Source organism: Mixophyes fleayi, chromosome 12 (assembly GCF_038048845.1).
Source record: "Mixophyes fleayi isolate aMixFle1 chromosome 12, aMixFle1.hap1, whole genome shotgun sequence".
Taxonomy (NCBI): Eukaryota; Metazoa; Chordata; class Amphibia; order Anura; family Limnodynastidae; genus Mixophyes; species Mixophyes fleayi.
In genome coordinates this window covers 78,396,410-78,423,387 of record NC_134413.1, presented here as the reverse complement: position 1 = coordinate 78,423,387, position 26,978 = coordinate 78,396,410, and the positions used below count along the sequence as shown (strand labels likewise).

Sequence of the window (26,978 nt, the reverse complement as noted above, 5' to 3'; positions counted from 1 at the left end):
TGTAGTTTAAATTAACCCTCAGTGTTCAACAAGCTCATTAAAGTGCTTAGTTTCAGTACTACATAAGCTTAACAGTACCAGATTCAATTAACACTCTTTCATTCTAAGCCAATAAATAGCTTTCTATCAAAGCAAACAATATACGTTTTTCATCAAATATAATATTATAGTTAAAATTCCTATTGTTCCGACAGTTCCCCTCTTTTATACTTCGGTAACTTGGTGGTGTAGGTGTTAACATCTTCTGACATGTTTACAGTCTCTACCAGTTGGGCAAGTTTGATTAGGGCTTCATAGCACACCTAAGGATATTCAGGAGTCAGGCTATGGTGATTAGTTTGGCTTGTTTAATATTTTTCTTTATTTAACAAAACTATTCAAATAAAATCAAAATAGATAATGGCAATGTAACTTAATTATCTTCTATGGCCATGGTAATTCTGCCACAGGATATAAAATAGTCCACAAACATGACAAATACGTTCATTCCTTAATTTCCACTCCAAGCGCCTTTTCTATCTCATCGAACATACAGTCCCCCCACCCCTTAGTTGGTTGGGGGAGCAGGGTAATAAAAAAAAAAAAAAAGATATACTCACGTAGTCGCGGCGCCGGCGTCCCTCCTCCTTCCTCTCTGCTGTTTACACTGAATGTCGGGCGTGAAGTCATCAAGTCACGCCTGACATTCAATGAGGAGCAGCGCAGAGAGGACCAAGAAAGAAGCAAGAAGACAGAAGAGAAGAAATAAGCTAATAGAATGATAAGTACAAAAAGGGAGGAAAGCAGAGAAGCACACTATGAGGAAAAAGGAGGGGGGGGAGGCACAGTATGAGGGAAAAGGGGGGGAGAGAGAGGCACAATATGGGGGAAAAGGGGGGGAGAGAGAGGCACAGTATGAAGGAAAAGGGGGGAGAGAGAGAGGAACAGGATGAGGAAAAAGGGGAGAGGCACAGTATGGCAAAAGGGAGGAAGAGATGCACAATAAGGAAAAAGGGGCTGAAGCAGAGTAAGGACAAAGGGGGGAGAGAAGCACAGTATGAGTAGAAAGGGGGGGAGAGAGGCACAGTATGAGAAAAAAAGGGGGGACAGAGGCACAGTATGAGGAAAAGGGAGGGGAGAGGCACAGTATGAGGAAAAGGGGGGAGAGAGGCACAGTATAAGGAAAAAGGGGGGGAGAGAGGCACAGTATGAGGAAAAGGGGGAAAGAGACACAGTATGAGGAAAAGGGGGAGAGAGGCACAGTATGAGGAAAAGGGGGAGAGAGGCACAGTATGAGGAAAAAGGGGGGGAGAGAAGCACAGTATGAAGATAAAGGGGGGGAGAGAGGCACAGTATTGGAAAAAAAGAGGGGACAGAGGCACAGTATGAGGAAAAGGGGGGGAGAGGCACAGTATGAGGAAAAGGGGGGAGAGAGGCACAGTATAAGGAAAAAGGGGGGGAGAGAGGCACAGTATGAGGAAAAAGGGGGGGAGAGAGGCACAATAGTGGGGACTATTAATTTAAGATGGGGTGGTTTGGGGGATACTGAATGTGGGGGTGAGTTTGGGGAGAATGAGGTCTCTTTATTAAATGTGAAAATACAAGCCCCAGCATGCTTTGCCAATACATAGCAGCTTATTGCTGGAAGGGTATCCTGGGACTTGTAGTTTCACAACACCTGGAGTGCCACAGGTTTGCCAAGCCTGGCCTATATCATCTATCAATAGGTTTCAGACGGCAATACCACTGCTATTGGCATATAGATCCGCGGGCTATAGTTTACCCGTGCACAACATGGGCAAGCCTGTTTAACAAAAATCTTAGGATAGAGATAATAAAAAAAAAGAAAAAAATCCTTATGCTTTGAATATTTTTAAAATATTGGGGGTTTTTTAAACAATATTTGTATCTGTTTTTTACTTTATTTCATTATAATTTTTTATTAATGAACCTGAAAGTCCGAGTACAACCAAGGACAGTAAAAATATATTACTTGATTACTGCATGTCTGAAACAAATCTTTTCACTTGTTGCTATCCCCCATGGCTTATATGTTAGCCAAAGTTATACAGTACCATACTGGATGTGGTTCATCACTGATGACTGATGTCTTAAAAGACAAACAGGTTTCCTTACAACACGTGATTCATGTATATTAGTATAAGGCAAATGTAGCACCAATCAGATGAGAGAAGGGAGAAGTGGTATCACAGGACAGCAGATATTGTGTGAGGAATGTTAATTCAAGTGTCTCAGAGTCATTAATGTGATAAAGAATGGTTTGGTCCAACTAGAGCAAGAGTTGTCGATTTTATAGAGTGTTTGGATAGGTTTTCGAGAGGGGTAAGAGAGAAAGAACGTCCATGAGTCTTTAGGTAGCAAAGCTTCTCATAACGAACTTAGAAGCCTATGTACTTTGCCCCAAAGTAGATATATTTTGAGGCAAGACCACTGTACGTGTTAAGAGTTCTCCTGTGGCCACAAGTCCTCCCGCAGGCTGGTTACAAGGCCTCATTTAAAAGTGCACTGGATGCTCTGCCCTAGTGCCTTGGTTTTGCGTCGGTGCACCTAGATGGTCCATTCATCCACTTTCAGGGGCACACCTAGTATCCGCCCTGTAGGGTGGAGCATGATAACCGACACGGTAAGAGGAGTAGAGACAAACTAGTATGAGTTGACAATGAAGAGACATGTTGGAGAACAGGAGGTGAGACCTTCGTCTCTGCCGTGCCTAGCATGTTAAGACAAGGTCCTCACCTTGCTTCATGGGTGGAACGGGCCTGAATATGTGAATATCTATATCACAGTGGTTTATAAATTGCACTAGGTAATAACCAAGTTGCTTTTACCAGATGTTATTAACGCTTTCAACAACATATTAATAACAGACAACCTTTTTTTATAACAAAAATTCAGTTGAATTACTAAAACAATCCCAAAATCCAACCCAGGTACAAAATGACAGCTTTACGGGTACAGCGATAGATCAGAATGGGGAGATTGTTCATCAGCTGGTTCCATCAGTCTAAACGTCCAGTCTGAATGGTCCATTCACTTGACTGGCTTTGGGAGGAATTGTACTGTCCCAAGAAGAATCAGCTGGACCCTTTTACTCAGAATAACCACATGTCCATTGTAACAAAATAATAAGACCATAATAAACAATTTGACATATTATCCAATGTACAGGCCCCCGATACAAAGTAAGTAATGTTTATGTCCGGCACAATGTTTTTAGGAACAGCAGAAAGTAGCGTTGGCGATCCTCCGAGGCTAAACGATGAACCCCTCTCGTGTCTGTGCTGGCACCATCACTGGGATTCCCCCTACCCTCTGGACATTGTACGGGTTGTATTTTGTGACTTCTGGAACATTGAAGACTGGCTCCAGAGTTGGCACAGGGCTATCCAGCTTGGGTTTATTAAGCTCACTGCTGGTCAGGGATGAATTGGCACGTTCTGCTTTAGGTGCCGCGTTGTAAGCCCGTCTCAGAGAGTAGCTGATGTTGTGAGGTCTGTAGCCGGCTGCTGTCCGGATGCTGCTGGCCCGGCTGTTGCTGTTACTTGGGGGTGGAGCCGCAACATCTTCTCTGTAAAGCATAAAGAGAGATCATTATCAAATGCAACACTGATTCATGGCTGCTATCCCTTCATTCTGAGGCACTGCTGTGCCACATGAAACTTGCGGCCACTCCAAGGCCAAGCCAAGCCAAACCTCACGCATTTCACAATTCTGTAAATCCCCCATTCCTCTCTTGTGCCAGTATGAAAAGAAGCCTCAGTAGTTATACCAATTGTTCCTCGCTGCCTGTGTTATACAGTTTCACTATGCAATTATAGCGTGATGGAAAATCCTCTCTGCCTAATGTTATCAATATTTCTTAAGTGGTCAGTGATCAGACAACATGCACCAATACGGCCGGAGAGACAAATAAACACACACGCGCGACCACACACACACACACGGGGTGTAGTATATGCTCTGAGTTTATCAAATCAAATCATCATCTATATATATAATGTTTTAGTCACATAGACATTTTAGTTCTGCGCAAGCGTGAATCACAAAGTCCAACATCAACAAATATTACAAAGAACAAAGAAAGATATACATGTCTTGTGGAACAGGACATAAGTGTTACAAATCATAGTTGCGGTTCTTGCATGTCACTGAAACTTGCTAATAAATCTAAAGCCTATTTTGACTTATAACGTTGTAGGCCTAAGTAATATTCTTTTGAACAAGCTGAAATCCAGTTAATTCTTCCACCACCTTATAAAATATCATGCCATCTAACTAGGTTATATACTGAATGAAAACATAATGCAATAGACAAATCTTTATAGCCATTGTCTCTTGTTAAATTTGAAATAAATAAATAAAAAGGACATCTACTATATTTAAGGGGCAACAAAATATTGTTTAGCCCCTTTCTTTGAAGCAGGAGGGCTCTTATTAACACTGCCCATTTCTACAGATTACTAACTCCATACTTGTCAACTCTCCCTGAATGTCAGGGAGACTCCCTGAAATAGGGGTGATCTCCCTCACTCCCTGAAGAGTCTGGCATTCTCCCTGATGCTGAGCCAGTACAAGACGTGGTTGGCTTCCCCATCTGCGGCATGATGACACAGTTCAGAAATTGTGTCCTGTGTCCATGTATTGATGCCTATGGAGGTGGCCATGTTCATGGAGACCAAGATTTAATCAAAGACTGACAGGTAAGACAACATGACTTCAGTAATGGAGACAGAAATGTAAAAGAAACTTCTTTAACGCATAGTTGCCTACTGTCCCGGAAGACTCCCACATTTCTGGGAGACCTCCCAGGAGAGCAGGGCATTCTCCCGGTTCTCGCCCCTGCAATAGATAAGTGGCAGGGGGGGTTGGCTTAATGATGCAAATATAGCGTCATCATAGCCCCCTGCTGTAATTGGACAAAATTGTGACAATCATTTAGGGGGCAGGGCCACACGCCCACTTCCCCAGAATCTCCCTGAAGCCAACAAGGAAAAGTTGGCAAGTATGACTAACTCTAGGTAGCCATGAGAGAATTAGACAACTGTCAAACAATCACTCCTAAAAGGAAAGGTTATATTTTAGTGATCGAAAAGATATTGTAATTCTTTAATGTTTTTAAGTTTAATTTATTTAACTTTTTTTAGCCAGTGTCTAGATTTAAAATGATCATTTTGTTTCACTAAAACCTTCTTTGTATAAAAATAATCTATTTAAGATAAGAATTAAGAATAATGCTAGTGCAAGGGCGCCATCTTGTGCCCACTATTGTTAAAGCAGGTTTATGAAATTCAGCAGAGAGAAGTTAAAGGGGAGCTCCACTTTCAGATGACTCTATCTCCCAGGAATCTTTCTTCCAGGCAGATTTGTTTCTTATCTTTGCTTTTAGATCCAACATCAGATCCTCTAAGTAGATTCGAAAACTGGTGATTTTCTGTGTTCAAATGTAACGTACACAGACAAATCTGCCTGCAAAAATAGATTTCTCTGACGTTGGAGTTCCACTTTAAAGATTCTAATTCACTGTAGGTTATTTTGGCATTAGAGGCTTCCATCACTTACCGGATATCGTTTGCCAGCTCTTTTTCGTAGCGCCTCTTGTTACAGCAGCAGATCAGACACCAGATGAGCAGGAGAAGGAGAAGGAGGAGAAGAAGAGCACCGATAACTGCCCCGACGATAACCGCAGTACGGTTAACTGACCCAGAGGAGAAGAGACACAGTCATGATCACAAATATACCTGATATCAAACGGGAAGATATATATGAAATACATTTCCCCTGTATCATATAATGGGCGCTAAACATCTGCTAATATACTAAAAGGTATATTTACTAAGCAGCGGTTCCAACAAACTTTGTAGTCATTTTCTTAAAGCGACAATTTTATTAAAGACAAAACCCAACGGGCTTTGTCTTTAATAAAATTGCCACTACCTATACCTAAAAATTGAGTTTTGGTTGGACTTATCCTTTGTTGATATCCAAAGACAACAAACTGGGATTCTTCTCGAGGTTTGGGGTAAATGATTATGTGACGGTGTACTTGACATCTTCTTACCTGAAGACACGGATAGATCCGCAACACACGTCCCGCTCCCCAACTTGTTGCCCACTGTACACTGGTATGCTCCGGCGTACGCATCAGAGATGTTCTTGATGAGTAGATCTCCAGTAAGTGTAGCTGTATATATGCATGAAAATAGAGTAAACTGTAGGCAGGCTCAGGTCCATCATTACATCATTCAGGTTAGAAGACCTAATGAGTGAATTTGATGCACCCAACCAGGAAGACATTAAAGAACAGCTGAACTATACAGTACATCCCAAAACACTTAGTTAGTCACTTAGATGCCAGAAATCCTGGAACTTGTAGCTCATGATGCCAAAGTTTCTTCTGCTAGCACATACCTTCCAATAGTCCAGATTTGCAGTCCCCAAAAGGGTAAAGCTTATCACATAGTGGGTGCAAGCTCTAGTACCAACCAAAATACCTAAGCTCAACTTGTCTAAAACTGAGCTTATCATTATTTCTTCTATTGTCTACATCATGCTCTCCCCAGTCCACCGTTCCTGTTGTCTTGGTGTCATCCTCAACCCAACCCTAACGCATCCAGTCCCTCACACTGTCATGTTCCCTCTCTCTTCAAAACATTGCCAGAATATGCCCCTTTCTGACTCTGGATGTTACCAAAACTCTTATCCGTTCTCTCATTATCTTCCACCTTGACGATGCAGCCTCTCTTTCTGGCTTTTCCCTCATCCGCTTATCCCTGCTACATTGTGTCGTAAAGGCCCCAGCGAGGCTGATCTTCCTCTCTCTCCGCTCCACATTACTCTGTCAAATTCCTACACTGGCTCCACATAGCCTCTACAATCCAATTCAAGTTACTCATTCTCACCTTCAAAGCCCTCACCTCCCCCTCTTAAAAGATACTCACCCCCATACCTTCTTAGATCTTCAACCTGCACCTCGCCTCTTCTCTAATTACCAACTCTCGCTCTTCTGCGTAAGACTTCTCGCCTACTGCTCCCAGTTATGAAATCCCTACCCCCATGACAAGACTCTCTCCCGACCTTCAAACTTTCAAGAGCTCTCTCAGAACCCAACTCCTCACTATTTCCAATCCTACACCCACCTCATAGTTCACCCTCTGCATGTTCTACCAGCTCAGTCCCATGCCCCACTAGCTCCTATTGTCTCAGCATTGCCCTCTCCCTCTAGTTTACATGTTCTAATGAGCAGGGTCCTCACTACCCTCTGCCTCACATCTGAACCCTCTTTGTCAACCTCATATGTACTTGTTATTTTATGTAGGATTTATTATACCGACTGTCCGGCGCTGGTCAATTTTGTGGTGACTTCCAAATAAATAATGATGATGAGTAAATGTTGGCATGATTGGATGCATCAAGGGAACCTTGGACAGGCAGATCCCACGAGAGTCAAGCACATGGATCGTCAAATCAGATGATATTTTGTCGTTCACCTCTTGCATCCAGCAGCAGATCAGAACATGAGTTATACCCATTCTCGGTTACAGGATTTTTTCCGGGCTGCACCCACTTTGTGGAATTCCCTCCCTCGCACAGTAAGACTTTCCTCTAGTCTTCAAACCTTCAAGCGTTCTCTGAAAACCCACCACTTCAGACAAGCTTATAGTATTCCTCAACCATCATCTTAATTTCCCTAGATTACCCTATTGCCATCCTCTACACTGCTAACGCAAGACAACAACCTTCTGACCAACATTGCAACACACACAGCCCACTCAGTACTTTTACCTTTGCAGTCTGGCTGGTCCATTGTGCAATATGATGTAGCACATGCCCTTGTGTTTCTAACTCCCATTGTCCTATAGATTGTAAGCTTTCGAGCAGGGTTCTCTTACCTCTCTGTCTGTATGTATTACCCAGTATTGTCTTATTAATGTTTGTTCCCAATTGTAAAGCGCTACGGAATTTGCTGGTGCTATATAAATAAATGTTGATGATGATGATGATGATAACATTCCAGAGTGACATCACTACTCTCGAAATATAAGTGATGACCTCACTACCCACCAAATATGAGGACTTATTGTACAGGATGTTTTACATATCTTCAGTCACTTGTGTATTATATAAAGTACTGTATTCCCTCCTCACTGGATCTCAGATAAAGCCACTTACCCATATTCAGAACCGGTGTGGCCGGGTTGGGTGGTCCCGCTATCTTATCCCACTTAAAAGTCAGAGGGGGGGTTCCCTGATCCGATTTGCATTTCAGAGTCACATCTTGTCCTTTGGACTGTTCTCCTTCTATCCAGCAACGAGGGTTGGACGGTATCACTATATCCAGAAAGACCCATTATGATCAATCACAGAATAATAATCTTATTACATTCTCTATGCAACGCACAATTATTTTCTTTTTACCTGTCAAAGTCACAATTTGTCACAAACACAGCCAGACACTTTGGCCTTTAAATCACAACTGATTCCAGTTGCTGCTGTGAGCATACTGGGAAGGGCTATACGGGTAAAAAGTTGGTTCATGTGCAACAATATGTAGGCCTAGGAAAAAGGTTGCAATAGGTGCTCTAAATGGGAGGGAACCATTAATCAATTCTTGCTGTTGTTTGTAAGACACAATTTGCCATCTTCACGCATTCTTGAAAAGCCCTTTAAGGTGTACAAAAGTCATATAACGAAAACAATTCTTTTAAAATAATAACCACATTGTTTGAAAAGTACACAATTTAAAGCCGGTCCAATTACTCAGACGGGTTTTATCTTGTTGCCTGTACATTTTGGGTTATCGGCGACAAAAGACCAATAATGATCGATATGAAGTCGCTCGTCCAAGTTTTTGTTGGTTGTAGTCTCGGATTAATCCCCTCTAATGCTCATGAATAGTCAATAGAAACAAAAGGTGGCCAGTTCTGTCAGAGTGAAATTCTGCTGGGTCACAAATAGCCAATTTAACCAAAAGGATGTTAGATCGGTCTTGGTCTTATGTCATCTGTTGCAAGTACTGTGCGCATGAGTATATTATACCTTGGACGACTAATGTGACTTTCCTAGTATCCAACCCAGGGTTCTTCTTGACTTTGCATTGGTACGTCCCGGTATCTCCAACTTCTAGAGAGCCGATAGTTATGGAGGCATTGCCCTGGCTGGGGTCTCCGGCAGAGAAGGACAGGCGACTCATAAGGTTGTCAGGACCCTTGGGGACAATAGCATTGTCCATGTAGGTGAGGATCTGGTGAGGAAGAAGAGGACAGTTTGACAACCACTATTACCAACCGTGCAGGAAGTAAAGGGGGGAGAGCGAGAGAGAAAGACGCCTCTGGAGACTTTAGGAGACAAGGTTTTAAGAACATTTATGAAAAGCTGCTTCTAATTCAAATACAAATGTCAATGTTTGCTTATATGTGAGGACGAAACCAGACACAAGAATGCAAATATAGACTTGTAAATATGTATGACATTCACCTGCAAATCATAACCATTATTAGCGTTAGTATTATAGTACATGAGGGTCGTGAATCCTTGTATAAACAGCTGGGAAATAAATCTTTATCTTTGTATACTGCCAAAGTTTTTGACGGTCATATACGGAGCTCCTGGCTGTAGGGACAGTAGGACAGTCCTGTAAAAATCCCACTTAAATCAGGACAATTGGAAGGTATGTCTTTGTCAACCTCAAACAATACAATATCTTTCACCACGGTGGTCACGTTAAGTCAACCTTCTCCAGAGTGACAAACATAACAATATTTATTATTTCCTGTATTTACGCTCTGTTTAAACAATAGCTACCGTTTCCTCGTTTCATTTCTTACTTCCTGAAATTTGGTGTTAGCTATCACACCATACTTGCCAACTTTATAGTGTTGCCCTCTGAGCGATCCTGGAGGTGGGGTGTGGTGGGAGGACAGAAGGGGGCGGTGCATGGCGAAACGCGTCATTCAGGCTCCCATCGGGCAGGAATGCGGGAGAATTGCCTGCTCTCCTGCGAGTCCGGCAGACCTACCCAGAATTCTGGAGTCTCCCGGACATTCCAGGAGACTGTGTAAGTGTGTATTACATTATTTTTTATTACTGTAACACTAATGTACTATATGGTGATTTTGACTGAACATATCATGATATCGATCCAGGAACGTACAATGAACCATAAAGTCAGAGAACCCTGCTCGTTTAAGCTCACAATCATAAGCAAATATGGGGAATGAAACAGTTCCGAAACCAGGGAGGAATAAAGGAAATGACTGCTTCCCTGCGCTAATGTGACACACACTGACATAATTGCTCAGCTCCACTCCCGAAGTATAACTGCAAACAATGACATAAGGAGGTCATTTTAAAACATATATTATTATATATTTAGAAAGGCGCTCCAAATTATGGACAAACCCTTAGCCGAAAAAACATTGTTCCTGATTCATTAAGGAACGGAAGTCCCGTTGCGTGCCGTAATTTGTGTAAAAAATTATTTTGTGCATGCTAATAAACGGACTACACGCCAGTGGACGCAAGTCATCTTCGAAAGCAAATGACAGAACTGCCTACGATTTCAACGGCGGAGGGGAAGGGGTGTATGTACGTAGGCAATGTACAGTAATGGCGTGACATTAGTTGGACACAAGCTCTGGGCATCTCTCAGGTGCGTGATTTTTAGCCGTATCACTTGCTCCAGCTACAGGTCGGGTGTTAGTGATGATTACTAGTAATGGACGGCTGTGTATGCAGCTAGAACATGTGTTTGAAATTAAGAGCAACTGTATAAATGGATTTTATGTACAGTAGACATTAATAACATCATGATTTTTTTCAATGTATTTTTATTAATGATTATATTATTGACGGAAGTTAAGGTATTTAATTTTTTTTTTTTCCATGCGTCCCTACTAGACTATATCATCATCACCATTTATTTATATAGCGCCACTAATTCCGCAGCGCTGTACAGAGAACTCACTCACATCAGTCCCTGCCCCATTGGAGCTTACAGTCTAAATTCCATAACATGCACACAGACCAAGAAAGAGTAAGGTCAATTTAATAGCAGCAAATAAACCTACCAGTATGTTTTTGGAGTGTGGGAGGAAACCAGAGCACCCGGAGGAAACCCACGCAAACACAAGGAGAACATACAAACTCCACACAGATAAGGCCATGGTTGGGAATCAAACTCATGACCCCAGTGCTGTAAGGCAGAAGTGCTAACCACTACTCCACCGTGCTGCCCGGTTATATGTTATATTTAGCTAATTATTTCACAACCTGAAAAATGATTTCCATAAAAAGAGTTCTATGATGACGTTGGAGATTTAAGGTCAAAATGACACTAGATTTAAAAAATGTGGAGCCGTCACTGCCACGACATACTGTTGTCTTGACTCCAAAAACCATATATTAAATTAAAACCAGTATGAAAACCAAAACAGATGACTATCACTTGAAGGGGGGGGGGGGGTGTAAAGCGACCATTGAACATAACCCAGCATTGACCCCTGGAGCACCACAATTGTAAAAGGAATTGGAGTTGACATACAACCTGCAACATTTGGAAAGGTAGGATGAGAAGCAAGATTGGGTTGTGTCCTTTACACCAGTGGTTCCCAAACTGTGGGTGCCGCGGCAATATCACAGGGGTGCTGTGGCCAGGGCAGGTGGTAAGCAAGGCAGGGGACTATTTGGTAACTATTTTGGCTTAGGGGTGCCTTGAAAAAATTATGGAGACCCTAAGGGTGCTTCGAACTGAATAAGTTTGGGATCCACTGCTTTAGACCAAAGGAGCTCAGTATTTGGATAAGAAGGTCGATGGTCAACTCTATTGTACGTATCCGGCAGTGTATTGTGTCCGTCTCAATACGGCAAGTGATCAAGAGATGTGTTTTTAAGACGTTCATTTTGGATACCCACCACATTATCCAGTGCCGTGCTGTCTGGGTTCATCTTTGCCCACTCGATGTCCAGGTTCCCAGTCTCGGTGGGCGACAGGGTATAACTACACGCGAGCATTACGGACTGTCCTTTGGCTTTGTTAATGGTCTCTGTACTCGGTTCTTTGATAGTAACAGCGGTTAGCAATGCTAGAAGAGAGACGGAGAAGGCAAGATTAGATGGAGAACAATATACCGAAGACAAAGCCGAAGAACTTTAAATTTCAGTGTACAAATAAGCTATCAAGTATTTGCGCGCTAGATGAAAAAACAGCCAGAATTTAACTTACGTGCAAAATAATAAACTCATTTGCACCCCTTGCATTGTAACATGGTTTGCCCAGGAGAAAACTTACTCACTTTTTTGCCTTACTTTCCTTAATGAATCAGGCCCTATGTGCGCCACTAGAATAAAATATTAACAATTAACCATAATTATAATATAAATCAAAATGAATGCTAAAATTGAGTCTGTATAATTTTATTGACATCTGACAACCAGGGCAACCATAGGATGAAAGACAAAGTTTCAAAATGGAGCGGGGCACTCCCTAGGGTGCCCACGGGGTTTGCACCGGACCTGTACACAACACATGTAAAATCATACATACATGATCACTGTATTACATAAAAAGATATAGAACAAAATAAAGATTTAAAAAATATTTTTAAAGTTAAAAATAAAATTAAAAGTCAACATTTTTATAATTTAAATAGACAACATGATAGAAATTTCCTATCACTAATTAGTATTAAACGCTACTATTGTTAGTACTGTAGTATAATTGATACTGTGGCAATACATTCCGCAGCACTGTGCAGAGTAATGATATGAACAATGTATATATTAAGAGATTGCAACACTGAGTATTAATGACCCTACCCCATAAGAGCTTACAATCTAAAAAGAATAGGAAGAACTGCATACACAAGGTATGGGGAAATGTATAAGACAGTAATAGTTCTACTTGGAGTAGTAGTAGTTGAGGCAGCATGGTGGTTTAGTGGTTAGCACTTCTGCTTTACAGCACTGGGTTCATAAGTTCGATTCCCGACCATGGCCTTATCTGTGAGGAGTTTGTATGTTCTCTCTTTTTTGTATATTTATCACTTGAAACTTTAGTTTGTTATAATTGTTGGCAGAATGTTAGATTCATAGAATTTTTAAGTACTTTATTGTACTTTTGCAAAATAAGGAGTCTGGGTAATCATATGGTACATGATTTTATATTGAAAAGAGAGATACCATCCTGTATATTTTTATATCCATCACTTCCCCACAACTATTCCCAAAAGCTTCTCTCATTATTGCATTTATTTTTCAGTCTACCTAATGTTGCTGTCATCACCAGTGATGTTCCCCACCAAAATTTCTCAAAATATTGAGTAGAATACCTGATTCTTCCTGGACCACACCCTCATAGGCACATTTTCTAACTATTAAAGCCTGGCAAGGTTTCGACTCACTTACATGTGTCTTGATTTGGACATATGTACTTAGAGTGCCACCAAACAGCATGGTTTTGTGGAGCAATACAAAAATGAAATGTTATTTTGTGGAGTGAGATTATTTAAATTAGACATGGTGGCTCAGTGGTTAGCACTTCTGCCTCACAGCAGTGGGGTTATGAGCTCAATTTCCGACCATGGCCTTATCTCTGAAGAGTTTGTATGGTCTCCCTGTGTTTGCGTGGGTTTCCTCCTGGTGCTCCGGTTTCTTCCCACTGTCCAAAAACATACTTGTAGGTTAATTGTCTGCTATCAAATTTACCCTAGTCTCTCCCTCTATCTCTGTGTGTGTGTGTGTGTGTGTGTGTGTGTGTGTGTGTGTATGTGTGTGTGTATGTTAGGGAATTTGGACTGTAAGCACCAATGGGGCAGGGACTGATGTGAGTGAGTCCTCTGTACAGCGCTGCGGAATTAGTGGCGCTATATAAATAGCTGCTGATGATGATGACACTTGTAACTATTTGGTTATAAAATTCCAGCATAAAGATTTACTCCATATCTGGTACACATTTCTGTCCAGACACAGAGACTGAAAATCAGTTACCACTCCCAAACATTTAGATAACTGTACACTCTTTGTTTACAGACACGTGAAAGAAAAACGTGATATAAGAAATGTTTCCTAAAAAGTACATTTAGTTACTGCAAAACATATGGAACCTTCATGTTTGTATTAATACATTTTTGAGCCTGATTCATTAAAGAACATAAATCCCGATACGTGCCGTATTTTGTGTAAAAATTGCACTGCGTATGCTCAGAAACGGAGCGCAAGTACATGCAATTCGTCTTCGAGCGCAAAGGACACTTACAGCGGCCTGTGATGAAGGGGTGTATGCACGTAGGTAATGTACAGTAAGGATGTGCCAAGACTGAGCGCACGCACATCCATCCGATTCAAGCTGTGGGCATCTCTCAGGTACGTGATTTTTTGCTGTATCACTTGCACCAGCTACAGGTCAGGTGTAGGTGCCGACTGATAGTAATGACAGCTGTGTATGCATGTCATCACTGTAGTATGTGTGACTAACAGACACAGTGTTTACTCATCACAAACCCATGTCAGGCCCATTGCAGGGCCGTCTTTCCGACTGGGCACGATGGGCAGGTGCCCGGGGGTCCAGCGGGCAAGGGGGCCTCAGGCAGGACTCTCAATAAAAATCAAAAATCTTGTAAAAAAAAAAACAAAACAAAAAAAAAGTTAACTTTTGTGGTCATCTGACCATTCAGGTCAGGTGGTCAGGTCAGGTGGCGATCTGGCTCCCTCCCCTCTTCCGTGCTGCGCTCACAGTGAATGTCGGGCGTGATGACGTCATCACACCCGACATTCACTGCAAGCACAGTACGGAGAAGCGCAGAACGGAGAACAGCGACGACTCAGAAAAAAAGAGAAGGGGATCGGACTTGGAGAAAAAGGCCATTGCATGTAAAAAAAAGTGAGATATATAATCACTTATTTATATATATATATATATATATATATATATATATATATATATATTTATATATATGTATGTATTGTTTGTTCAGTCTCACGTTCCTCGACTTCTAATGCTTAGAACCTTCTCACTGCCGAGGGTTCTAGAACCTCTGTGTGTCTTCACAACTAGACCCGTGTGATCTCTCCGCGATGAATGTGTCCACAGGAATGTCATACCAGACACACAAACCACTCACGTTTCAGCCTGACAGAGCTGGTATGTATAATATTGATCTCTGGTACACACCCTCTATTTCTCTGTCATACATAGCACACCAAGCCTCAGTTTCAGCCAGACACACCACGAAGGAGGAGAACTTATGGGACCAACACCTAGTACAAAATACCAGTTTCTGTCAGGTGTGTATGCTGGTTGCAGGCTAAATACATAGCTCTGAATAACCCTAGAAAATATGCTTCACCTGTAGAACAGGAAATACATATATGTGGTCTACGTAAATCACATTTATTTAAAATCAGTAGCACCTAACCTGCGCTGTAAATTATCAATGCCAAAGTCAAAAGAAAAGATGTTGAATTTTCTTTGGTATAGGTATAGGATGCGATAGTTACATGAGATGACTCAGGAACAAAATGCTTTAAACTAATTAGACAATAATCCCCAAATAATCCAAACCATTGTGGAGATGAAGTAAGCAATAAATAATTTTGCTAATCATGAGACGGATTACTTTGACTTTGGTTTCTCAAGCTTGGTGACACCCGATGATGACTGATTGACTTCTAATAGTCTTCCGAACACGCCAGGATGGCCTCTAATTTATTTTGTCTGACAAAAATAGCTCTCAGCTAACATAAAATAGTATATAAATGGTAAACCTGTATTGGGGATTTAAAAATAATAAATCAAAATAAAATGCCCAACCTGGAGATGACTGATAAGAAACAGGTTTTAAGCAGTTTTTTTCTAAAACTGCTTCTTGAATGGTATTAGAGGTAAGTGAGATCCTACCTAACCACAAAGAGTTACAGGGGCTATTAGATAGGGAATTGGATAGCTAATAGCCTTTGTAAATCGTTGTGGTTAAGCAGGACCTCATTGACCTCTAATACTAGAGGTCAGTGAGGTCCTACCTGACCACAACGATTTACAAGAGCTACCTGACCACCTACTCTAATACTAGTAGGTTAATTGGCTGTTATCAAAATTGACCCTAGTCTCTCTCTGTCTGTGTGTGTATGTTAGGGAATTTAGACTGTAATCTCCAATGGGGCAGGGACTGATGTGAATGAGTTCTCTGTACAGCGCTGCGTAATCAGTGGCGCTATATAAATAAATGGTGATGATGATGATACTATGGACTTCAGAGGAGCCGGAGAAGTCTCTCTTCATCCAGCGCCAGGTCCCGTCGCAATTCGCAGTAGCCACCGGGGCCAGATCCTCCATTAACCGACAGCGTTGGGCTGCCACTGAAGGAGGTTTAAGTTAGCTTAGATGGGGGGGTTCGCCAGGGCTGGCCAATGAGCCCTAGCTTGATAAATTCACGCGGCAGTACATTTTGTATCAGTGCGGTATAAGTGATTCAAAGTGAATCCTACTTCTGTTAAATAGACCCACAGATACGGAGACCGTACCTGTACCGCAGCAGTACTTGTACCTCTATGGGACGCATGGGAATATTAGTGGAGATTCCATCCAGAGTATCGGCACAATATGTCTCTCCATGGACTGATCCGGAGACACATCGCACTGAATTGGATCTCCCTCAATGATTCAGCAATTGGCAGAATTAAATCCCCCCCTAATATTACCTCACCTTCTCATTGACATCATAGTGACTTCCTCTATTAATAAACTATCCATTTCCTCATCACGTTCTGTTCTCTATAACTTGCTCCTTCCTGAAAAAATCTCTCTCTGGCTAGTTACTAGAGTTACGTTATTTTAATCACCCCAAGAAAATACAGCTCTGTCATCAGTTACCACTGAATCATCTATTTATAATGTATACATACACACGTGTGCCAGCTTAATTATCACATGGCCGACGACGGTTTATGTAAATATAACTAGTCCATTGTTTTCCTTAGGGTTATCTCTGGAATTAGGTAGGTGTAGATTGTATTCCTTGTTATTTTAAATAAAGTTCTTTCTTATGACCATGTGTATTGAGGTGTATGATAATTGCGCTCATCCTGTGTGATGTAATCTCTCCATCCATTATCTCATTTATAATGACTTGTCAGTAAAGTTCGGTGCTCGAGGCTGCTGGGAGATTGCGAGATATGAGGGAGATTGACATTGTTTATAAGAATGTTGGGAGAGCTGAGAGCTATGGGGACAGATAACATTGGCGGGTTATAGAGAAGCAGCGATGATTACCTAGTTAAAGTGGACCTTTAGCCTACAGACAATAGAGGAAGCCATTTTATGGGCTGAACCGATACTCATAACAGAGGAATTCTTTAGAAACTATTAAGAGGCAGCACAAAGCACAGCATAAAACACCCAAAACATATATTGAAAACTAAACTAAGCACCCAGAACAAAACAAACAATACAATGCAGTTCTCCATAAAACAAGTATAGATACTGAGAATTGCCTACAGGATGGGAGAAGTGGTAATGTGCATACACAATAGGAACATATAATGAGAATTATACTTAGTACATAGAGGAAATTCAATCCTACTATGCAGTTGCACATACATGCAAATTTAACAACGGATACTGAGAATGACACCAGTTTATAGAACAAGTGAAGTGGTTCTGTGAATTAATCACACATAGTAATAAATAATAAACTCAACTGAAGTCCAGAATAGTGAATGAATAACAGCATCTAAGAACACAGTGAATTGCGGTATATTGTTACATTCACATGGATGTATGGTTTACAAATGATCACTACTGTATATCTTCAATCTATAATAACAATGTTTCCCGGTTACTGGGTATTCGGCCATCTGACCATTACATTTTGCACGTTTCGCTAGTGTAATTTTGTCTTGAGTGTTCCTAATCCTACTCCAACCATATCGAAAGTATTGAAATACAAGAGAAAGGGGTTTTGTCGCACCAGTGAAAGAGAGTGATACCTCGTTTATTACCTTGAAAAATAATATATTATTTGTATGGGTAAAGAGGGTGCACCAACCATCAATGGATAATGTAGACCGAAAAACAAAAAGAAATGGATCAGGTGCACACTACTCTCTAATGTTTACAATTTGATTGAGAATGGAGAGAGGTGAACATAAAACTTAACTTTTATTAATTCAAACAAAAAAGCGAAATAAATCCGACTATGCTAATTTAAAAACAAGTGTGTGTGTTAAAATCCACCGATTGAGTAGTTAAACCTCTAATGGTAAATACTAGGGATTGGTCCTAGGTAGTCTAGTAATCTTATACTATTGTAATGCCATCATACTGCATGAGAAATAATAAGTCTGTACACTGTAATAGTAGATTATCGGTATGGTAACCGCTTCCCATCCAGTGATGTACAGCTAAAAGTAGATAGTGTAAGCAAGCTCAGCTGCAATGGAGACCTACTAATGAATATCGTGTCTTGCTAGCTACCTAGCTGTTGCTCCTTCTAGCTTTGGATCTAATGGAGTGATATAGGGCAAATTCCTATCATGTTTGGCTAGCTACCTAGCTCTTGCTCCTTCTAACTTAGAATCTATTGGAGCAGTATAGGACAAAGGATCCCTATAATAACAGGAGGTAAGGCACTCAATCAGCGGAACGCCGACGCGCGTTTCGCTATGTGTGCTTAGTCGTGGCCATTAGAGGTTTAACTACTCAATCGGTGGATTTTAACACACACACTAGTCTATCCTACTCCAACCATACCACGAAGACCGTGATTCATGGAAGGGGATTAAGTTGTAGGTCGGGTTACCAAATCAACTAAGTATATCTGGATAAGTATGAATTACTATGCAGTATTGTAATTGTCACACAGCGTTCGTAATTTATATGTGCTAGGATTTACAAGGCCGATGTGCACTGTTAACCCCAGCAGTACCACACTGTGATAGCTCTGATTAAAGAAACTGCATATAAAATATATCTACCGCAGATATTACATCCCGGATAAGAAAATGTTCCCAACAGCTGATGCGCACTGTTGTAGGAATTTCGGCCCCAGGGGAACTTTCCCCCACATTTGGTGGACTTGCCCCAAGATGACCTTATTTTGAGATAAGTATAGAATCCTCAACTCAGCGATGGAATTCTAAATCCCCAACATTCTATGAATAGTTCTACTGTCTATCCTCTCCAAAATCTTTCTAGACAATCCATCAAATGAGTTTTGCATGTTTTGACAAAGGCCAAATCAACTATTAGGTAACAACTCCCACTTCCCCCCCTCTTGTCCTTGTTTAAAATGTTTTTTAAAGAAACGATCACAGCAGATATCGGTTAGGGGTCTATGGTGACCGCAAAGCCCTATAAGGGGCCTATCATTATCAATAAGATCATTATGGGGCATTTGGACCACCATCAGCCAGTGTGTAGGGAGGTCTCCATACTGCACCAAAAATGGAATCAATATGGTCGCTTGGCCAATACACATCTAAATTGGCCGCCTAAATGTGTGGCCTACTTGGACTATTATCCTGTCTCTCAGATCAAGATAAATCCAGCTCCAAGTGTATATTTAAATGTAGATGTTTAAATTGGTGATGAGGTGTTCCTCACGTGCTACTGGGTTACACTTCCAAGTGACATTTTGGTTTTTTAAACCATCTGCATTTTTCAGCAGATCGATGTCTCGGAGGCCATTCCCAGGACCGTTATGTAGGGCTCCACCTCGAAGCGCAATTTCCGGACAGACAGACACACTTCTGCAATAACAGAGCGGCGCCGGTCTGCGTTTCTTAATTACCTATTGAGGATTACATCCAGCGGTGGTACTGTGCCTTTGTTTTACAGAGTAAGGACAGACTAGGAGAATACCCTGAAGCTATAGAATAATGGAAGCAGTACTGTGCGTTATTTTTATATATACAGAGGAAGAACATATAGTGAAAATTCATATATGCAGACTAAAAACCGATACTAGAATCTGCACCCAGTGTACAGAAAAGGAGAACTGGTATTGTGTAGTTTGTTCTCTCCCTCTTTGTTTTCTCTCTCTCTTGTTCTCTCTCCCTCTCATTCTTTCTCTCTCTCTCTTGTTTGCTCTCTCTCTTCCTCTCTCTGTCTTGTTCTGTCTCTCCCTCTCTTTCGTTCTCTCTCTCCCTCAATCTGTCTTGTTCTCTCTCTCCCTCTCATTCTCTCTCTCCCTCTCTTGCTCTCTCTTTCTCTTGCTCTCTCTTGTTCTCTCTCTCGTTCTTTATCTTTCTCTCATTCTCTCTCTTGCTCTATCTCTCCCTAGTTCTCTCTCTCTTGTTCTCACTCCCTCTCTTGTTCTCTCTCTCTCATTTTCTCTCTTGTTCTCTCTCTCTCTCACACACACACTCACTCTCTCTTCTTCTCTCTCCCTCTCTTGTTCTCTCTCTCCTTTTCTCTCTCTCTCACACACACACTCACTCTCTCTTCTTCTCTCTCCCTCTCTCATTTTCTCTCTTGTTCTCTCTCTCTCTCACACACTCTCTCTCTCTCTTGTTCTCTCTTCCTCTCTCATTTTCTCTCTTGTTCTCTCTCTCTCTCTCTCTCAAACACACTCTCTCTCTTGTTCTCTCTCTCTCACACACTCTCTCTCTCTTGTTCTCTCTCCCTCTCTCATTTTCTCTCTTGTTCTCTCTCTCTCACACACACACTCACTCTCTCTTCTTCTCTCTCCCTCTCTCATTTTCTCTCTTGTTCTCTCTCTCTCTCACACACTCTCTCTCTCTCTTGTTCTCTCTTCCTCTCTCATTTTCTCTCTTGTTCTCTCTCTCTCTCTCTCTCTCACACACACTCTCTCTCTTGTTCTCTCTCTCTCACACACTCTCTCTCTCTTGTTCTCTCTCCCTCTCTCATTTTCTCTCTTGTTCTCGCTCTCTCACACACACACTCACTCTCTCTTCTTCTCTCTCCCTCTCTCATTTTCTCTCTTGTTCTCTCTCTCTCTCACACACTCTCTCTCTCTCTTGTTCTCTCTTCCTCTCTCATTTTCTCTCTTGTTCTCTCTCTCTCTCTCTCACACACACTCTCTCTCTCTTGTTCTCTCTCTCTCTCACACACTCTCTCTCTCTCTTGTTCTCTCTTCCTCTCTCATTTTCTCTCTTGTTCTCTCTCTCTCTCACACACACACTCACTCTCTCTTCTTCTCTCTCCCTCTCTCATTTTCTCTCTTGTTCTCTCTCTCTCACACACACACTCACTCTCTCTTCTTCTCTCTCCCTCTCTCATTTTCTCTCATGTTCTCTCTCTCTCACACACTCACTCTCTCTTATCTCTCTCATTTTCTCTCATGTTCTCTCTCTCTCTTGTTCTCTCTCCCTCTCTCATTTTCTCTCTTGTTCTCTCTCTCTCACACACACACTCACTCTCTCTTCTTCTCTCTCCCTCTCTCATTTTCTCTCATGTTCTCTCTCTCTCACACACTCACTCTCTCTTCTCTCTCCCTCTCTCATTTTCTCTCATGTTCTCTCTCTCTCTTGTTCTCTCTCCCTCTCTCATTTTCTCTCTTGTTCTCTCTCTCTCTCTCACACACTCTCTCTCTCTTTTTCTCTCTCTCTCACACACACTCACTCTCTAGTTCTCTCTCTAGTGCTCTCTCTCTCTCGCTCTCTCCCCCCCCCTCTCTCTCTCTCTCTCTCTCTCTATATATATATATATGCTTTTGTCCATACATACCAATGAAAACAGAAACTATGAACTTTATACAGAATAAGATAAGTGCAGCTGGTAAGTTTTACAACAGAGGAGTCATCATGTATTCATACACTGAGGCTCCAGCCAAGTTGTTTTTGTGTGTAGGGTTCAGCTTGTGCCCTGTCGTTACCACACTGAGACCAAGGGGTTTATTTCATTGGTACCATGATATATTATTATAGTAGCTTCTTGAAGAGATAAGAAATCACATATTGCTGCAATTTAATAAAAAGAAAACTCACTGTAACTGTGCGCATGCAGGAACTAAAAGCTTGGATTTGGGCTTCAGTTCCACTAGTAGAAAACAAAATACAATATAAAAATTAAGATTACATTTATTTGAAAAATTATTTAAAAAAAATATTATTGAATTTGAAAAAAAATATTTATTCTAAGAAACGATACTTTCTAAGGATTTTGATATGCTCTGGACATCCTGAGATGGAGATACCAGAACAGGTTATGGCAGCGATACCAATTCCTCCACCATACTGGTAAAATAGGCTTCCCTATGCCTAGCGGTGGTTATGGGTGGTGGGGAGACCTTTGGAGCGACCTTCTACCAAACCCACGCCTGGGGGTAAATGTATCAAGCTGAGAGTTTTCCTGCGGGTTTGAAAAGTGGAGATGTTGCCTATAGCAACCAATCAGATTCTAGCTGTTATTTTGTAGAATGTACTAAATAAATGATAGCTAGAATCTGATTGGTTTTTCAAACCCGCCGGAAAACTCTCAGCTTGATACATTTACCCCCTGCACTCTATTCTATTACAATCTGGGCACAAGGCCCATGACACAAGATTGGCCATTAGCCCCGTGCTTCAGTAGTGGCCATAAAGCCCGGTGTGTTTAGATAATATAGGTTGCTGTTATTTCCTCATTGGGCATATCTTAAAAACTCAGGATTAGCTTGTGGCACCAGTAAAATGGAGGATTAGACCGTCTACACTATTAATTCAGGCACTAGACCTGTGGAGACCAGCTTGGCACTAGGACTAGCAAAAGTTAGGAGATAGGCCTGTCATTGTGATACCGTGCCCGGTTCGACGCAAATTGTATCTTTTATCCCAGGTGGCCATTTTGTAGTGGTCCATTATAGATCTTTGTAAACACCTTTTTGTGTTCCCTCCATCATCAGGCCCCAATTTCAGGCAGGCTTTTGAGGTTTTTTTCCCCTATAGGATCCAGAGAGCAAGCCCCGATTGAAGGTGGGCCATTGGTATCTGTTATTATACTTGTGGTTCTGTTTATTGTTGTCTTGGAACTGTGTAGATTATAGTTAAGGCAGTTTGCTACATCTAGTGCTAGGAGTTAACGTTGCGCAGCATACCGGCTATGTAGAACGTTGTTAGGACCAGGGTGCTGTTGTTGTATTTTTGTTATAACTAGCACTAGAGCGGGTGATGCATGCTTGTCCGGTAGACAGCGCTGTGGGTGGGCTGTTGTGTGTCGTCCTTTCCTAGGCGCCAATCCTGGGAGTCACAGACGACCAGCAAGAGGGGACAGACTCTATCCTTTGAGTGTCATTGTGTGGTTTCGTCTTTCTCTTGGTGGGACCCTCACCAGTGCATCGGTGAGTAAGATATTGGGGCAGGATATTTCTCTATCCCAAATATCTGTAGCCCCGCAACCCAGGACCAAACCAAATCTAGGTGTCGGCAATAGGAGTAGTGTGCAAGGTCTCTACTTCTGGTTGTCAACTCGGACACCTACTTTCCTACCACTCTGTGTTACGCTGTACAGAGAACTCATTCACATCAGTCCCTGCCTCATTGGAGCTTACAGTATAAATTCCCTAACATACACACAGACTGAGAGAGACTAAGGTCAATTTTGATAGCAGCCAATTAACCTACCAGTATGTTTTTGGAGAGAGGAAACCAGAGCACCCAGAGGAAACCCACGCAAACACGGTGAGAACATACAAACTCCTCACAGATAAGGCCATGGTCGGGAATCGAATTCATGACCCCAGTGCTGTAAGGCAGAAGTGCTAACCACTAGGCCACCGCTCTGCCCCTAAACATCTCTCTGTTGATGGGAGTGACTTTTGACTGTACTTCTAGAAGATAAATAGAAACTGAGAACTGGTCAGACGACTTAGAGAAATGTGAAGAATCTCACTTTCCTGCGACCTGTTGCAGCTCTCTCATCAGACCAGGATACCTTAGTAATTTCCTATCGATGATTTTTTATCAATAAAAATTAGTAAGAATTATATCATATGTATTATACAATATCCTCTTTCTTGCACACTTTGACCTGGTTTTCTTCCTTCTCCTCACCTGACTCCATAATGCACCATAACTCTCTGATATGAATAACTCTCTGATATGAATAACTCTCTGATATGAATCTGCTACCTCGTAGTAAATATGGGGTTTATTTAAGAATTTTTGGATTTTTGCTCCGTTAAGTATCGTCCCTCATCGCAGCGATGACAGATGACTTTTTGGGGAAATTTACTATAAAAGTCACTTCGGAACAGCACATCCAATAGAAGGCTGTCCCAACAATGACACTTTCATTATGAACATTCCGGGTTCTAATGAACATTCCGAGCCTTTAATGCGCATGCGTGACCTAGCGGAGAGCAGCATGGCGGCAGGAGAGGGATCCGAAGATGCTCTCACCATAGGATTGAACAGCTAACTCGCTTTAGCCATCGGGGTCAAGCTTGATAAAATAGTCCACAACATAGTCCTCACTGAGTATTCTGGAAACTGTTGGCTAATGCGGTATTTTGCCTAGTGCAGAAAATAGTTGATCTGATATGTAAAAAGATACACAAACATACAACGAAGTGTAAGATGTAACCTTAGGGGCACATTTATCATTATTCACATAAAGTGAAAAGTAGTTTTCAATCCTTATCGCAATGATAAGGATTGAACTACTTCTCACATTTATGTACAGCCCTGCACAGAAACAGCAGTTCCGAAAAACTGCTGTTTCAGTGATAAAAAAAAATCATACTTACCCCCCTCTTCGGAAGCGCTGTCTTCAGGTCTTCTCTTCACTCTTCAAGTGCGCATGTCCAGTTCCAAGAACTGGACATGCGCACACAGATCCCCTCTCTGTCTCTGCAACGATAGTTGCAGAGAGAGAGCGCTGAGTGACAGGGAGGGATCATGTGATCCCTCCACACATGCGCTGTACAGCTCTGCTCTCCGGAGCAGAGCTGACAGCATTAGATTTCCTCAATTCGGATGATGTACGCCAGCTTCAGCTGGTACATTAACATGACAAGTTCCCGAAAAAAATGTTTTTTCGGGACTTGTTAGATTGCGGCCAGGAGCAGTCACCATTCTGTTGAATGGTGACTGCTCCCAAAAACGAAGAGGAGTGCAAAGCAGCAGATATCCATGATATCTGCTGCGATGCCCCCTTAATAAATTTGCGGAGGACACTGTGGGACCTTAATGACCCGTTAAAAGCACTATCGTGCTTTATTAAATATGCCCCTTAATTGTTTCCTTGAGACAGAAGGGCATTTGTGGAAATCTTTAGTTCCGACAGGTTATCGAAATGTGTACATAAACAATTTGCATGTTTGGATTTAAAATGCTTTGTTATGCTCAAGTACCACAAGATCACAGGAAAACAAAAGGAAGTGCCACTGGAATATTTGTATATTTAAAACCAGCCCAGAAAGTGTCACAGCACAATATCCCGTGGCTCGTTGCAGGCGCCTGCAGCTTTCCTAGCTAGGGAAACCCATTCAGATAAGAAGTACCTGAAACGGCACTTTCAGATTTGACTTTTTCTTCGAAGAATGGGCTAAAAGTTTCAATAGCTGGTAATGGACGGCCAGTTTCTGCCACGGAGATTTCACCTACAGCCACATCACCTATTGCCTTATGCATCACCTATGTCTAACCATTTGGCATTTTCTATAGCAAATTCAATCCCACCTAATTCTACTTTTAAAGATTGCTCAAGCAGTTTACTCCCATCGATGGTAGTACTCTCCCAGCCACTGGTACTCTCAGTGGTGTTTTGCTAGTATAGACTCAAGTTGCCATACTTCCACTGAGGCTGCCTTAAGCTGTAGTAATCCACTCTGTGGTAGTAATGCCCCAAAAACAGTGGTACTCCATTTGGTGTTAGTATTGTTCCAAGCAGTGCTACTCCCAGTGGTGGTAGTATTGTCCCAGGAAGCTTTACTCACATTGGTCATAGCTTTTCCCAAACAGCGGTACTCCCAATGTTTGTTGTGCTCTCCCAGAAAGCATTGCTCCATATGGGTTATAGGATTAATGTTATTAGTGGAACATTAATGTACATAGAAGGGACATCATTTATATGAAATAAAAATCAATTTCTTTAGAATACTTTTTACTTCTGTTTTCACAATGCCCTGACCTGTCTGTTAGCCTATACACGCTCAAATAGCAGAGCCCAGCCATTAAAAGAAAACACATAAAGGATTAAATAACAGTGAAAGCAAAAAGCACTGTAGATTAGCATAGAACTGTAACAAACACATTATTTACTCTCGGGTGACTAAATATTAACGTTCTGAGTGCCGGTAATGATCATTATTTAGCATGTAAACAATGACAAAGGGTAAAATGACAGGTAAACATGACGTTTAGCTGACAAAATCTTAAAGCTTAAATGAGATGAGGGCAAGAAAACATAGAATAAAGTAGGTAGGCAACCTGTGGAACTACAAGTCCCAGCACGCCAGCCATAGGCAGATGAAATGTGTAAGAGTGCGGCCGGGCATGCTGGGGATTGTAGTTCCACAGTAACTGACAATGAAGACAGCGAAACTGCTCCCTAAGAAACACGACACCTAAATCACTGTCACCTGTTTGTGACAGGCACGGAAATGATAGAACTGCTGGATAATGTACACAGAGGCATTAAAGGGGCCCTCACCTGGCATAGATCCCAGCAATATCAGCGTTGTCACCCACATTTCCCCCATGGTGGTGGGATCTTACAGTCAGCTGCGGTGTTAGTGCCGGTCTGTGTCTGGTGAGAGCTCTCCGATGGAGCCTAGAAGCTGCAGATCCTGTGGAGCCAGTTCTGAGCTGCGATAGAGCGAGACACACCTGTACAGGTACAGAGATTACAATGTTATTTATTGCCAAGTGACACCCATCGAGGATGTTCCCTGGCTCCGTCACGATTTGTTTTCTTTCTTTTTTATCTAACAGTTTCATAAAACATGTTTTGCACACAGGGGAATGTCAGGACAATCAGTGGTAACTAATACCTACATTTTAACTAAATTCTTTTTGGATAAATGGGCAGCACCGTGGCTCAGTGG

General features: G+C 41.8%; 1 protein-coding gene across 1 annotated transcript; it reads right to left on the bottom strand.

The window, feature by feature from the left end:
* Positions 1–2,857: 2,857 nt before the first annotated feature.
* On the bottom strand, positions 2,858–26,771 carry LOC142109388 (coxsackievirus and adenovirus receptor homolog). The gene is made up of 7 exons (XM_075193552.1): positions 26,585–26,771; positions 11,911–12,080; positions 9,037–9,241; positions 8,170–8,328; positions 6,059–6,181; positions 5,560–5,695; positions 2,858–3,568 (listed from the first exon to the last, which is right to left on the bottom strand). The coding sequence occupies exons 1-7, from the start codon at positions 26,631–26,633 to the stop codon at positions 3,253–3,255; spliced, it is 1,158 nt and encodes a 385-aa protein (XP_075049653.1). The 5' UTR covers positions 26,634–26,771; the 3' UTR covers positions 2,858–3,252.
* Between the last annotated feature and the right edge of the window lie 207 nt (positions 26,772–26,978).

Excerpts from the sequence above, each read along its gene's own strand:
- LOC142109388 (XM_075193552.1), bottom strand. The coding sequence starts at position 26,633 with ATGGGGGAAATGTGGGTGACAACGCTGATATTGCTGGGATCTATGCCA. Across the intron at positions 6,182-8,169 it reads CACACCGGTTCTGAATATGG|CTACACTTACTGGAGATCTA; the intron begins GTAAGTGGCTTT and ends GCATATATACAG. Across the intron at positions 3,569-5,559 it reads GAGCTGGCAAACGATATCCG|AGAAGATGTTGCGGCTCCAC; the intron begins GTAAGTGATGGA and ends TATGCTTTACAG.